At 45.2% G+C, this 15,189-nt stretch overlaps 2 protein-coding genes across 2 annotated transcripts in view; both read left to right on the forward strand.

Moving 5' to 3' along the window:
* The window catches only part of LOC130585373 (gastrokine-1-like), a 4,065-nt gene extending 1,678 nt beyond the window's left edge, over positions 1 to 2,387 (forward strand). The window contains exons 2-5 of the mRNA XM_057385839.1: positions 99 to 293; positions 451 to 561; positions 920 to 1,061; positions 2,299 to 2,387. Coding sequence (XP_057241822.1) covers positions 99 to 293; positions 451 to 561; positions 920 to 1,061; positions 2,299 to 2,387 — 537 coding nt within the window. The remainder of the gene's footprint in view (positions 1 to 98; positions 294 to 450; positions 562 to 919; positions 1,062 to 2,298) is intronic.
* Positions 2,388 to 9,614: 7,227 nt separating this feature from the next.
* ANTXR1 (ANTXR cell adhesion molecule 1) overlaps positions 9,615 to 15,189 on the forward strand; it is an 81,001-nt gene continuing 75,426 nt past the window's right edge. The window contains exon 1 of the mRNA XM_057385840.1: positions 9,615 to 10,161. Coding sequence (XP_057241823.1) covers positions 10,010 to 10,161 — 152 coding nt within the window. The 5' untranslated portion in view covers positions 9,615 to 10,009. The remainder of the gene's footprint in view (positions 10,162 to 15,189) is intronic.

A 15,189-nucleotide genomic window follows, 5' to 3' on the forward strand; every position in this document is an offset into this window, starting at 1 on the left:
CTTGCTGATCATGTGAGTACAATGAACAATTTCCACATGGCTGCTTTTCTGTATTCCCTGATTCATGAGATCTCCTTGAATCTTTCATTTTTCTAAAGCCTTGGGGAGTTAATCACTTGAAAGCCCAAGTGTTCTTTCATTTCTTTTCCTGGCATCAACAGGTGGAAGTAAAGAAAAAAGTCTCCATTGGTGGAGGCTACCAAATTATGACCATCAATAGAAAATGGCTCGTGGCAAGTATTGAACAAAAGACCAACCGTGGCTCCTGGAAAASCATCTGGAACTATGACACGGTGAGCAGCAGGGAGCGTGCTTGTCCAGAGACTGGATGAGAACACGGGCTCATACACCCAGTAAAAATTGTTCTATTACTTTTTTTAATGTGTACATAATTCCAGTATTAATGATTGAAAGAATATATTCCAAATGGTCAATAACTTCATTTTACAGGGCTTTATGGCAACCAAAGTGCTGCCCGAGAGAGCTTGCTACATTTCCATAATGAACAGAACAGAGATGCCCAGCTTTGATGCACTTCCCCAGCTGGCTGCAGACAGCAGGGTAAGATTGAAATAGAGCAGTTATTTGTAAAGAAGGTGTACTTAATGCAAAGTAAACTTACATGTGACACCCTGCTATTTTGAAAACCAATAGACACTGTGAGGACCAGGTTCATCACACCATTAATTAGATATTTTTATGAATTTCAATGATATTTTACAACAATGCAACTTGAAGAGTTTGACAAATTGGAATGTTCTAGTTCACATGCTTTCAATGGAGAGTTTTCAAGTTTTGCCAATGTTACAGCTCACTTAGATTATTCTTATAATGTTTATAGCAACTAAAACTGGGAATATGCCTGGAATTAAATGGATCAGGGCACTGATCTTGCTGAATGCCGATATTTGATGTTTAGAACCAGCATCATCAAAGACCSCCTACAAAGGAGATCACATTCACCCTCGTCAAGAGAACAATTCGTGACCTTGAATCATATGGACCAGACACCTTCTCTACATGCATAGGACTCATCACCTACGTGGCTTACGAAGTTCACGGTGAGTGCAAGCAAGGCAATTCTTAGTGCTACTGACCTGGCGTGTTTTTCTCTCAAGGAATGACCAAGGCACAACTGCTGCTCTTCTGTTGTGAGAAGTGCAGAAACCAAGGCCTTCAGCAGGTGCACAAAGGGTTCCACATCTCTATAGCTCAGCACTGGAGAAGGGAGGTGCCACAGCTGCCATATCTGACCCAAACCAAAGCCTTCCAGCACCTTCCCTGGAATCTTAAGGGGGCTTTAGTTTTGGCCATGAGTGTTTTGACCCATACTGAACTCCTGTGCAATGGCCAGGAAAAGAGAAAGGGCTGTGCTAGGAACCACTGTCCTTCAGCTCAGAGCTTGCTGCCGAGTTGACCGAGGCAGCCACCAAACCTTCATGCTTCACAAAACTAAGCCTAACGGCTTTCTTCTGGGTGGGTTTTCCCAGGGGGAATGATCAAGTTCCGCAGGTGTTTAATGACCTGCACCTCCTAGGATTCTTCTGGAATGCCGCAGTCCACATGACTGGGCCCATGAACTGGCACCAGCCTGAGTTTGTAATGCCCAGGCACGGGGACTCACGGGAGCGTGTGCAATAGAGCCGTGATTCCTGCACGGGAAGTCGCAGGGGCTGTTTGAGCGCACGTCTTTGTGGGGCATTCCGTGCTGAGCCACGGAGCCACTGCTGTTTAGGGACTCCAAGAGGATGTGCCCCTCGTACCATTGCTCAAGCATTGCTAGTGCAGCAACTCTTCCAAAGCTGGCTCACTCTGAGCAACAAAAATGCACCCTTGTAGAAGAGTCTCCATTGCTATGGAGGTGGGTATAAATCAGCTTAGTTGCTGTGAGTGCCCTGATTGTAATTTGATCACTTTCAATGCAATTTCTTGTATTGATGGGGAAAAAAACCATATTTGTTTTAAATATATCCAAGCAAACTACATTTTACTCAGAGGAACTAATCATAGAGCACCATTAAAGGATTCTGAGCCTTCCTGCCAGCTGATCGTCTCCAGCCCTGTCATGAAAAGATGCTTTACAGCTGAGGCTCAGGTTGTTCTGGCATAAGCAGCATTTCCACCTGCTCACTACTTGCTTTGCTTTAAGCATTGCTTTGGCACCTGAGGGGGCTCAGTTTGATTGAAAAGGCAGTGCAATATGCTGRGTGTTAAGGTCAGTGAGTGAATGCAAAGAGCACTTAACAGTATCTTAGTCTATATCTTATGACATTTGTTTTTCTTTTCTTGTTTTTAAAGGACCACAATTCGATCTCAGATCATGTACCAGACTTGATGTCCTTCAGTATTTGTCCCTCGTGTACTGTCATAACAGTAACTACGTGTGAAAATCACACCTTCCTTGAGCTTTGTGTGGATGCTCCAGCTGCAGCTTTGTAGCTGCTGTGCAAAGCCAACCCTAAAGTTGTTATACTCTGGCATCTCCTCTTTCAAGAGGTTCCTTTTTGAGGATTTCATACTGAAATAGATCAACTGGTCACCAGAGCTATCAATTAAATTGCTTCATCATGGATTAACTCCCCCATGTTTGTCATTACTCTATCCTTTTTTGTCTATGAACACCTCCAGAATAATATTTTGCCCCATTTGAACCCTTTAATTGCTCTTTTCATTGCAAGCTCTCAGCACACCCAGAGAGTTGGGCAAGCCCCTGGGTGTGTAAAGTACAAACTAGGCATTCAGAGCTAAAACCTTCCTTCCCCATTCAGGGAAAGATGCCTCACATTAAAATCTTAATTCATGTGGAACAAAAGGCAGAAGGAAAAAAGAGCAAAGCAATGAATTTGCCTTTTTTTTTAGGGGAAGCAGGGTCTCCTTTGTGGGATGTACAGAGTTGTTCTGTTCCTAAAATAAAGCCAGGTTGGGATTCCTGTTGCTCAGATCYTTACAATCCAGATTGAGTTATTTCCTCTTCTCTAACAAAAATGCCAGGATACCCCAGGTTATCCAGGTCAACACAAATCTGTCTTTAATACAAATACCAATCACACAACATCCCTCATTTGCTGATGGCCTCTCACTGGCCCCAGAGGCTTTATTCTGTAGCAGATTGRAAGCATGCAGAGTTCACTGAGGCAAAGGCATCTGAATTACCTGGCTGAGCTCACATCAGTCCTAGCAGAGGAGAGACACAGGCAGGAGKTTGTTGCTGCCTTTCTCCTTCCTTCTTGATATTACACAAWTTCTTTTAATTCCCTCACAGACTATCAGCTTTCATTTTGTGCAGTCTGAAAGTAAATGGGAGAGAATCAAGTTTAGGAGAGATTTTAATTTCTTTTTATTCATTATACAGTGCCCTAACACAATCATTCAGCCCTTGTCATGTCCTTCTTTGCCTGAGTTAGAAAGAAAAGCCCACCCTTGCAGAAGGGCTGCAAGGCTGCTCTAGGCTAGCCAAGTGCTTGGAAATGGGTAATGGCAAACAAAAATAAATATGCATGAAATGCTGAGGAGAGGAGGGAAGACAGAGAGTAGTGCAGGGCCTTATTACAGAGCCCTATTTCCCACAACACCAGCCCAAGGGGACTGTCACCCCATGAGAAGGAGAATCAGGAAAAACAGTAACACTYGTGGCTTGAGATAAGARCAGTTTAATAATTGGAACAAAATAAAATACAATACTACTAATAGTGCTAATTATAGAAACAGCATCAGCAACAATACTAATGGAAAGAGGGAGGGAGAGAGAGAGAGAGAAAGGAAAAAAACCCAAGGGGAACAAGTGATGGCCAGAGGAATCACTCACCATCCCTGAGTGATGCCAAGCCTGTCCCCCAGCAGCTCACAGGCCACTGCYCCAGTTTRGAYACTGGGCATGGTGTTCTGTGGTGGGGAACATCCCTTTGGATAGTTCAGCTCAGCTGTCCTRGTTCTGCTCCCTTGGGCAGCTCCTCATGGGCAGAACATGAGACAGTAAAGAGTCCCTGATTGATAGTGAGCACAACTCAGCAAGAGCTGAACCATCAGAGGGTTTCCAGCACAATCTCTGCTGTGGATGGAATCCTCCCAGGATGGAATTGATGCCTTAGGATCTTTAGTTTCTGCATTTCATGCATCTGTATTCTTATACTTCTCTATTATAGCACTAAAAACTACCATTCTCCCATCTTTAGATAAAACAATTCCTCTCTGAGCCTGAAATCCAAGGACACYTCACTGCCTCAGGGCCCCARAATATGGAAACAACAGAGAATTGGGGGSGAGCAAATTTGGGGTGGTTGACATCACCTGAAGATATCACTGGGRGATTGAGGCCCAATATGTTAATAAGACAGAACTTATAAAAGGGAAAGATCTCATGAYTCAGTRTCCATTTTKKGTGTAGCCTCAGGAGGAGGCTTTTGTCTGCCCTAATGTACCAGTAGGGCTGTTAGGCCTGTATTAAAGTTGTCTATTCTCATTCTCTTWAGTCTGTCTGGCCTCTGTTTCAGGTGAGCCTGATTTTTAGGCAGCAGAATCACCAGTGTACTGTGGAGCTTGCAGAGCCTCACCACTTTCTGATGAGGTCTGGATCAGCCCAAGGCAGAGGGTGGAGAGGTTTCCACCCCAGGACAGTCAATTCCAGGTGTACTGGATGCCYCTCCAAGTGAAAACGAACTGTGGCCTGCACCCTCTACCAAAGGGACTGGGAAAAACACACCAGCAATGTCAGCTGTGGCACAACACTGGGCTCCTCTGGCTCCAGTTCTTGTTGAAKTTCCAGTACAGCAGCACTCAGAAGCAGCAGGACTTCAGTCAGACACAATAATCTGCTGTTAGTCTCTGTTCTCCATCAGATTTTCACTCTGACCTCCTGGGATTACTGAAGGCTGAGCAGGTCCTGCTGACCCCTCCTGGGCTCCCCAAGTGATGGATGAATCCTGGATGGGATCAGGGTCTTGGCTGGTGCTGCTGCACTCCTGTGAGAGCCATCCACACGTGTTGTTCTTCAACCCTTCACAGCAAAAAGGTCCTAAAACAGACCAGGCAGGGCAGAGCTGTTTAATTTCCTCCACCTCCAAGGCAGCCATACCAAAAACCCACTGGTACCRTTTTGGGTGCTTGAACTAATCTGAGCAGCCCCAATGCCAAGGACAAATGGAGCCTCCTGGCCAGTACAGGGGGATATTTTTGCCACTCCTTTCCAGTCAGGCTGGTTTCTTAAACCAGGACMCCTTCTCAGATTATGGTGACATTGTTCCCTGTGACATTTTCTTCTATTTTCTTTAATATATTACAAGCAATATATTTTCATCTGTGTTCTTAGTATAACACCCTGCAGGAAAGAGTTGCATCCATACACAGAGTTAGCAGCCCCTGTTAAAAAAGCTGATGGAACAAACTTGAATCACCAAAAAAAATTAATGTTGCAGCCTTGCATGTTGCAGCAGAGGCAAATGAAATCACAGCAGGGAAAAGTCAGATAAAAGCAAGAGACAAGGGAGCTCTGATCCCTTGAAAAATTGGAGCAGTCCAGGGAAGAAAAAAATGCTCTTGGCCACTGAGTGTCAGTCTCGAGTTGTCCAATTGAGATGGAAAAGGTCACAGTCACATGCAGCCAAGTCTGCTATCCCCCASCACCAAGGGAGTGTAGCAGTGCCWGCACCAGCACAGCTGTGCTCAATTCCAGCACTTGAAGATACAGCCAGAGACTTTAAGGACACATCTACACTGGGCAGGAATTCCTGTGCAGTGATAATTTAATTGTGATAATAACATTGGGATGTGTGGGCAACTTCCACACAATGCTGTAACAGCCTCCTGAAGTGCCATTAGAAACAGAGGACATGATTTTTACATCTTGACAAAAGCCATGACCACCATACAGGTCAGACATTTGGAAGCCCAAGGGAACCACCCCAAAGCCACCCAAGGGTGCTCCCAAAACCATCCTGGGACACCTCTCAGCAGCAGCACTGTCCCCACAGGCAGACAGAACCATTCCTTGAGCTGGGAGCTTCAGAGAAGGTCCCATAGACCCACAAACTGATAAWACAAGATCTGCTGACACCCCTTCCATCATCACTGAGATATGCAAATTCTGTTCACATACCAAGGGCACCAGCTGGAGCTTAATTACACCTTGCACTGCTGTATGCAATTAAAACACTTCATTATTGTCTCTCACACAAAGACTAGAACACATTCAGTCTTCCCAAGCACTGATAGGTCTCTCACACAAAACCTCCATTTTATTTCTGGCATTTTTATTGAGGGGGGGACACACAGAAATTCCAGCACCCCTCCTGTGTCTCACATGAGCTTCCTGTTATGGAGCTGCATTTCTCAGAAGGTTGATGCTGCTCTTACCAGATCATAAAMAAAAATACACACTTTTGAGGTGGGCATATGAAGAGGATTAGTTCTCAAGAAATTCAGAGTTGCACAAAAATTCATTATTCCACTTTGCCAGCAGCTCCCTCCATCTCAGGGCACTCACAGCTTCATCTGATGCTTCATTCCTTGGCTTTTCCCCAAGTTTYCCTGAATCTTCTGTCAGTCTGAATCCACAGCTACACAAAGAAYCAGATCTCCTCTACCATTCCACCTTCTTTCCCTCTGCTATCTCTATGCCAAAGTTGTTTTCCTGAGGGTTTTTTAAACTCAAAGTATTTGTTCATCTCAGGGCCAGTGAGAAACAAATGGAAGAAATTATCACTGTGCTTTTAATCTCTAGGCAGACAGAGCTCCTAAACCAATGACAACAAGACTTATCTGACTGTGGTAGGAGTCTTATCTGTACCTCAGATCTGAAGCTGGCCCTAAGTCCTTTTCCAAAATTTCTTAAAACCAGTACATCAGTCCCTAAAGAGGACGCTTTTCTTCTACCGTTTCACGCTTTACATTCTTCATTGAGCTAATTTTCTTGTAAAATACACACCAAAAAACAAAAACAAAACAAAAACAAAAAAAAACAAACAAACAAAAAAACAAAAACAAAAAAATACCCAAACAAAACAAAACAAAGAAAAACCAAAATCCACAGACTAGTCTCATTCCCTTTCTTAGGGCAGCACAACGTTCAAATACAGACACAAAACTCTCCATGCCTAACCCCAGGGYTTGGGTAACTCCAGCTTTCGAACTACAAACCGATTTGGTCCAGAAGAGCTGCATAAAACTTTAAAACCCCCAAAGCTTCCTTCTGACCTAGCACAGYTTTGCTGCCTACAGGAGCTCCAGCTCTGTGCTTTGGTGTCTCCAGCAGCCTGATCTGGGAAGGTCTGAGCATGCAGATCACCTGGATTTGCAAACCAGCAGGTGTCTGCTCCATCTTTTTCACAGCTCCCCAAAAAGGAGCCCATCCCTGACATCCTGACTGCCCGGGGCTGGGCAGGGCCACTGTCCTAGGGTAGCTGAGTATTGTATTCCTGTCATCTGCTTATGTTAGAGGAAAGTTAAACAACCCTTCTGTAACTATACATTAGTCGAGACTGCTCTGGTTTGTTTGGTGATGTTCCTCCCTTCAAGGACAATGGGAGGGAAAGGACACGTGTTTTTTTTCTGGGGAGGCTCTCTCTCGGGATCAGCAGTGGAAAAGAAGCTGCCTGCTCTCTGGTACTGCTCATTTTTTCTCCCTTTCTTTGGACTTGTTTTTCCTCGAATTTTTTTTTTCTTCATCATCTGAGAATTGGAGGATTTTCCCGTGGCACGACAGGCGAGAAAGATCCTTCAGTGAACCACCGGAGAGAGACTCTGTCCAACCCCTCTGGGGGTCCTGGAGGGGAAGCTACTCCCAGGAGGGAAGAGAAAGGCTTTGGGATCTAACAGCTGATTCCACAGGTTTTTCTTTTTGTTTTTATAATTCTAAATAAATAGTTTTTTCCCCTTTTCTTTTCACTTTCCTCTCTGTGGAAATGTTTGTCTCCAGGACCCGGGTGGGGAAAAGAGAGAGAGGGAGAGGTTTGCTGGAACTTGGGAGTGTTTTGCTCCCATCAAATTCATTCAAACCATGACAGCCACCCTTCAGCTGCCTCAGCACAGGGCTCTCACACAGTGGGACACACTGCTGCATTTCCATGGATTGCAGGAATCCTGATCCCCTGGCACAGATCTGGCACAGATCCTTTCCCTGGGCACCAGTGAGTTGTGTCACTGCTCTCCTCTCAGACCAAGAGATAAATGGAAAAGATAAAAATTATAAAGAAAAGATAAAAATTATATAAAAAATATAAAAATGGAAAGAGATAAATGAAAGACTTGCTCCTGCACTCCCAATTGCCCTTGAAGTGGGAAGTCCAGAGTATTCACCTATGAAACCCCTGCTTCTGCCCCTGTCTAGCCCAACAGAAACTTTGCTCCCAAGGGCTCTTCTGGGGCTCAGAGCTTCAGCTTTGGTCAGGATTTGTTTCTGTTATCCACATTGGGGGTGGTGGAGGTGCTGAATTGCTGAGCATGGCCAGGTGTGGGAGGGAGAACACTCCAAAGTCTGAGCCATCAGGGTGCCTGACTAATGTGCCATTCAGACATTTYCACTTCTGTCAAAGTCTGTCACCACAGTTCATCACTTTCCCTTGCACCCCATCCTGCTGCTTCTCCTTCAGATTGTTTGCTTTTGTTAAGGATGTTTTAAAGACAAATTTAATGCTTTAAGCAGTGCAGAAGAGCTGGAAAGCCTGACTCAGCACACTTGAACTCCCTGAAACCCCCTCTGAAGCTGCTCCACTCCCCAGGAGCTGGCACTTGGCAGGATGGCTTTGTGGCTGAGAAGGTCTGGGAGGGAATTTGGGAGCCCCTGTGCCTGGCTCCTCCRGTTTAGCTTTTACTGGTACAGGAGCTCCTTCCCTGGGGCATGGTGTTCCTTTTGAGCCATCCTGCTCTGGTTTTAGAGCCTGTGGTGCTGTTTGTGGAAGGAGATAAGAGATGGGAGAGTAGATGAATTTATGTTTTCCACTGAGTTTTCTTGGAAGAGGGACAATTTAGGTTTTACAGGYTGAAATGAGTTTGGTAAGGGTGGTGAGTTGAGGCAGGCTGGTTCATAAGCACAGGTACTGCTGAGTATTTCTCAGGACTGAGGAAATGCCAGGGATGAAACCTGACATGGCTTTGTGAAGCTGCCCCAGGTTTTTTAAGGTCTTTAAACTCAGGTTTTGACTGTGTGGGAAACAGAGGTAGTGACAGGACAAGGGGGAATGGCCTTAAGCTGAAARAGGATGGTTAAATGTGATATTAGGAAGGAAATGTTCCCTGTGAGGGTGGGAAAGCCCTGGCACAGGGTGCCCAGAGAAGCTGTGGCTGCCCCTGGATCCCTGGAAGTGTCCAAGGCCAGGCTGGACATTGGGGCTGGGAGCAGCCTGGGATGGTGGAAGGTGTCCCTGTCCATGGCAGGGGTGGGATGGGATGAGCTGTAAGATCCCTCCCAGCCCAGCCCAGCCCAGCCCAGCCCAGCCCAGCCCAGGCTGTGATTCAAGCACAGAACTCAGAGCCTCTCCCGGTACCTGGAGCTGCTCTGGGCTGTTCATGTGCTCAGGGCACAAATGTGCTCAGCCCGAGTTTTGGCCACGAGATGGCATTCTCTGAGCTTCTTTTACTGAGGAAAAGTAGAGCTTGCCATCTTTATTAATAACAATAACAATTAAGGAGGGAGGGGGGGAACCACAAACCCTCCCTGTATTTTCTGAAGTCTGTGACAAAGCAAGATTTGTGAGGAGGCTGCTCCTGCTCTTGCCAAACAATGGTGCTGCTTTCCGAGAACTGCAAGGGAGACTGAGGGTCAAGTCCCAAAAAAAAAAAAAAAAAAAGTGAAATACAGTATTGTGCATCTTGAAATCTGAAACCAAGAAACAGAAGTGCAAGCGAAACAAGGGGAAAAGTCTTGCAATTCCCGAGGACAACTGTTGCAAGTGGAGTTTTAAGGAATACAATATACATATATACATTTAAAGGTCACTGAATGGCTTTTGTGGAGAAACCTGTGAAATAAAGGAGCCTTGGAAGAAGAGATTTCTTTTTCTCCTCCTCACTGGATATAATGGCCATTGCAAAGCAAAACATCTTGAGATTTGGCTTCAAATGTGTCTTCCTAGCAATTTTTACACTCGCCTGCGATGGACACGGTGGAAAGAGAGAGAATGGTGGTCCTGCCTGCTACGGAGGATTTGATTTGTATTTCATTCTGGACAAGTAAGTCAGTCCTACTTTGTTCTTTTTCACAGAGTTCTTTTACTAGGCATGAACTGGAGCAGCATATGCTGATTCCAAGGAGATTTTCTTTGGATTTTGGTTTTGTAGAAGTCATTGTGTCCCCAAGGGACCTTTGAAACTCCYGACTGCTTTCTTTGTTATTGTTGTGGTAACTTCTTTGGTAGGTCCAGTGCATGAATCCCATTCTGCTCTCTAAATCACATYATTGTAAATTTTCCTGATATGGAAGCTTTGTGTGTACTCAAACTCGAGTGTGCACTCGAGTTTCTTCMAACAGTGGCTGGGAGAAGGGCAGCACCCTGGTTCCCTCGGGTTTCCCTGTGATTCAGGGAGGTTGAGGCTCTCASGAAAGCAGGGCTTGCAGAGTTATTCCTGCAGGCACAAATTCCATGGCTGAAAASGTGGAGGAAGCACTCGCCTGCCTGGAACTCTGCCTGTGCCCCTCTGCTCCCTCAGCTCCTCTGCCCAGAGCAGCAATTGCAGGTAAAAACCAGCCCAGAGAGGGGCTAMTCCCTTCATCAGCTGCTGTGATGGACAAAAGTGTCTTATTTAGGCATTTATCTAGTGCCTTATTTAAAGAGAGTTTTATTTTCTCCAGCTGAGTCACACTTTCTTTGTTTCTTGTGCTCATCAAATGCATATTTTTGATTGTTGAGTTGTTTGTACTGAAGATAATTTCCTACCTCACATTTCCATCACTAATTGTTACAGTGTCATYTCTTTGGCACTGTGTGCTGCTTTTTTCAGATGTTGCTGGAGTAATGTGAAATCATTTTGTGCTGAGCTTTAGAAAGCTTCATGGTAAATCAATACAACAATTTAGAAAAGAAACCAAAAAACCATAAAAAATACTAGCTGAAATGATTGTCCTAATTTTCTTGATCAAGAATAGTTATTTTGAAGCAAAGGCTTGGAAATACTGGAGATTATGCCTGCCAAGCCATGTCACTGACATTAATAACCATAAATTTCAGAGACAGGAAAGTATTTGCAAGTTGCCAGACACACTCACAGATGAAGTTTCTGACTGATCCTCTKGAGTGTTTTGCAGTAGCTCCCACATTCCATTAGTATAAATGACTTGGAATTACATAACCCTTTATTACAAAATACTGGGCAAAATCTGACACTGGCTGCATCAGTGTGCAGTTGTCCTGATGCTCCAGGGGAAARATTTATTATTTTGTTCAGTGGAAAGATCTACCTGCCTTATTCATTTTGCTGCTCTTCAGTYATTAGTTGGAAAACCTCTATTGCTACATTCGGAAAAAAACCCCAAACCCAAACAAACTCAGAGTGTGATTTGTACTGCAGAGAGCTTTGGTCAACTGCATTTCCCTGGAAGCTGAAGCAGGATTGGAGGTTTTCTCACATCTCATGCWTGTGCTATGTTACACCCCTGAGCTAATGTAACTTTAACAGGCYCTTAATTCCAGTTTTGTGCTGCTCCTTCACTAAAATCCATGACTTCTGAGCCTTGCTGAAGGGATGATGGATTTAGGTGGAAGCACAAGCCTTGGCACACACTTTAAAGCAGGCAGACTGGCCCTAGTGTATGTATCAAGGTATCCAACCAAAATCTTGCTTTGACAGTTGCAGGATTCCTGTTTCTGGGATTTTTCTGGCGCAGAAATGAACAGGATCTGATGTAAAAATTTCCTTGGTCTCCAGTGGGATTTGGAGGAGCACTGTGGTTTTTCAGCTGTTCCTGAGTGCAAATCACCTTGGGACCTGGTTGTTCAACCTCTGATGAGAGATTTGCTGTGGTGGAGTTGGTTACCCCATATCCTTTAACACTTTCATGGAATGGATTGAGTTGGAAAGATCTTTAAAGATCATYTGGTTCCACCCCATGCCATGGGCAGGGAACCTTCCAACAGACCTTCCATTTCCCAGAGGCTGAGCTGAATTTCTAGAAAAGCTGAGTCTTACTTAGCCTGGGTTTTCTACTTTCTGATTGTCTGGAGGATATTTTTCAAAATGCTGCTGAAGTCCTGAATGCAGAGAGAGGTGATGCCTGTAGAGGCCTTCAGACAGACTATGGAATGATAATAATAAACTCAGAATTCACTTTTTCTCTTTGATTTCAAAGGTATAAAACTTATTACAAATTATTGAAAGTCATAAAGAACTCTGAAGCAGGAGAGATTTTGATTCTTAAGCCTCAAATGTAATTTCAATGGTGGAAGAAAGCCATCAAAATATTAAGCAGCCCCCTTTCCGGGCTCAAAATCAAATAATAATACATAGTAAAAATAATACAAATAATAATAAAAATAATACAAATACATAATAAAAATAATACTAATAATAATACAAATCAAAAAATCACTGGAAGTCACCAGTGCAGGAGCCCTGTGTTGATTTAGGGGTGGATTTAGTCACTGGCCCAAGGTCAGCAGAGTTACACCAAAGGAACCAGGAGTAGCCCAGGGAGATGCTCCAGGGTTAGAGCCCCTCTGCACTGGAACCAGGCTGGGACAACTGGGGGATTTACTGGAGAGGAGAAGGACATGGGGAGACCTCAGAGCCCCTGTCAGGGCCTGAAGAGGGTTAAGGACAGAGAGGGACTTTTTATGCAGGCACAGTGTCACAGCACAAGGGGCAATGGTTTTAAACTGAAAGAGCACAAGTTTAGATGAGATGTTAGGGTGAAATTCTTCCCTGTGAGGGTGGGGAGGCCCTGGCACAGGGTGCCCAGAGAGGCTGTGGCTGTCCCTGGATCTCTGAAGTGTCCAAGGCCAGGTTGGATGGGGCCTGGAGCAACTTGGGATAGTGGAAGATATCTCTGCCCATGGTAGGGGGTGGGACTGGATGGACTTTAAGGTCCTTCCAACCCAAACCAGTCTGGGATTCCATGATTCTGTGTTCCACAAGTGAAGGAAAGACACCCTGGAGGACTCCATTTCAGGTTGGCCAAGCTCCTTGCCAAGTGAAACTGAAGTTGTCACTGTGTTGTGCAGTACTTTGTAGGAAAGTACARCTTGCCAGCTCCCTCCAGAACCATTGCCTGACACGCAACAAACTTCCAAGGACATAAATAGCATTACACACATAAGCACCTCACCTGAAATTCTGAGCTGAASGAGTTGTATTAACAGGAATTCAGATGGGATTCTTCCACATCTCCTGCCCTTTGATTGCAAAATCTCAAACCTTGTCTGTTTTCCCAATTTAGTCTCAAGCTGTATKCCCTTTAGAGTAGCTCTGCTCTGTTTGGAGTAGCTTTTTGCTCTTCAGAGCAGCTCTTTGCAGTTTAGGGTGCCATGGTGTGYTCTGTGCTGTTTGGGTGCTGTGAAGGCACCCCTGTTTTCCTTGAAAGATCTGTTCAAGGTGACCCATCCTGTGCTCTGTGCTGCTGAGGGCATTCATGGGTTCAGATCCCCTGCACTACAGGAGCTGCTGCCAAGGAGTTTCCAGCCTTATATTGCTTATATTCCAGCAATATTGCTTCATTTTTTGATGGCTGATGCAAGTGAAGATACAGGACCTTCATTAAGAAGGAAACTGAAGAAGCAGTGAGCTGTTGCTAAAAACCCCAAACATTTATCTTTGTTGGCATTGTCCAGCAATTCTAACAACATCCTCCACGTGACTAACTAATGCTGGCTGTGACCAACCCAAAATTGATAAGGTACTCAGCTCTGCAGTTAGAAACATCCCCACAGGCACAGCTGGAACATGGAGGGCCAGCTCCCAAATTCATTATTTGCAGGTAGAGAGGAAGGAATAACACCTGAGTCTTCTCAGTGACCTTTGGCTGTAGCCTGTGTATGTCACAGGCATTATTTCTGTGCTGAGGAGATAATGGGGGATTTATAGAGAAAACACACAAGGAACTGTACAYTTCTGAAAGAAAGCTTGGCCCTAAAAGATCCTTGGCAAACTGAAGCAAGTAATCTAAGCTGTTTCCTGTGATCCCTTCATTATCCAGCCAGACAGTGGGTCTGTTTTTAACCAGTTGTGTTGAAGCTCCTGCTCCAGAGAGGCTGATGTTTGTTTCTTSGAGTGTAGCTYTGATGCCTCAGGATTGGACTCYGGCACYRCTTGGACCGCAGTGKCCACYCCCCAAAGCCAAGGGGMRGGGATTGGATCTTACTCGGTCCAGAGGATTCTCAGSAGTCTCCTTGTCCCATCTGGGTCGYCAGARCTGATGCCTWAWMAWYMRSSYYRMYYKRAARRRRRGSCMRRMMAAMYTWARRRRAWKRRRAWWMMMMAMYTTWAWYCMRGSCYWAMMRGSCCCYYKGKWCMWTWRGGSMRRMMAAAGCCTCCTCCTGAGGCTACACCCAAAATGGACACCGGGTCACAAGATCTTCACCTTTTATAAGTTCTGCCTTATTAACATATGGGTCTTAWTTCTCCAATGATGATGTCAACCACCCCAAACTTGCTCCCCCCCAACTCACTGTTGTTTCCATATTTTGGGGCTCTKRGGCAGYGAGGTGTCCTTGGATTCAGGCTCAGAGAGGGATTGTTTTGTCTAAAGATGAAAGAACAGTAGTTTTAGTGCTGTACTRGGGAAGTACAAGAATACAGATGCATGAAAAYAGAGAAACTAAAAATCCTAAGGCATCAGCTTGAGCAGCTGTAGTTCCTGTGATCTAAACAGGACTGAGTCCAGATTTACACTCAGAGTGTGGAACTACAGGGCCACGGTGGAATGGAGACAGGCAGACAGTCTGAGCCACAGGAGCTGCTCCTTCCCCAGGGAAATGAGCCCTGGAGCAGAGCTCAGCCCAGCTCTCACCCAGCTGGAGAATGTTCCAGCTGCTCTCAGGGGAAGGAGCACAAGCCTGGAGTAGGGAATGGTGACATTGAGTGGCTGTAGAAAGAGTTCAAAACCATCTCTGCTCCTCCTTGACCTGGGGAGTGATTCCTTGGGACTTTTCCAGGATCACAGGCCTCCATCCAGAGCAAGATGTGCATTTTGTTGGGATGGCAGGGCCTTGCAAGGATGTGGATGGATGGTTTTTCTCTATGTTAACATGAGGGCTGAGGGACGYCAGC

The sequence above is a fragment of the Malurus melanocephalus genome, unplaced genomic scaffold, assembly GCF_030028575.1.
Source record: "Malurus melanocephalus ecotype Western Australia unplaced genomic scaffold, MMel_1.1 scaffold_878, whole genome shotgun sequence".
NCBI lineage: Eukaryota > Metazoa > Chordata > Aves > Passeriformes > Maluridae > Malurus > Malurus melanocephalus.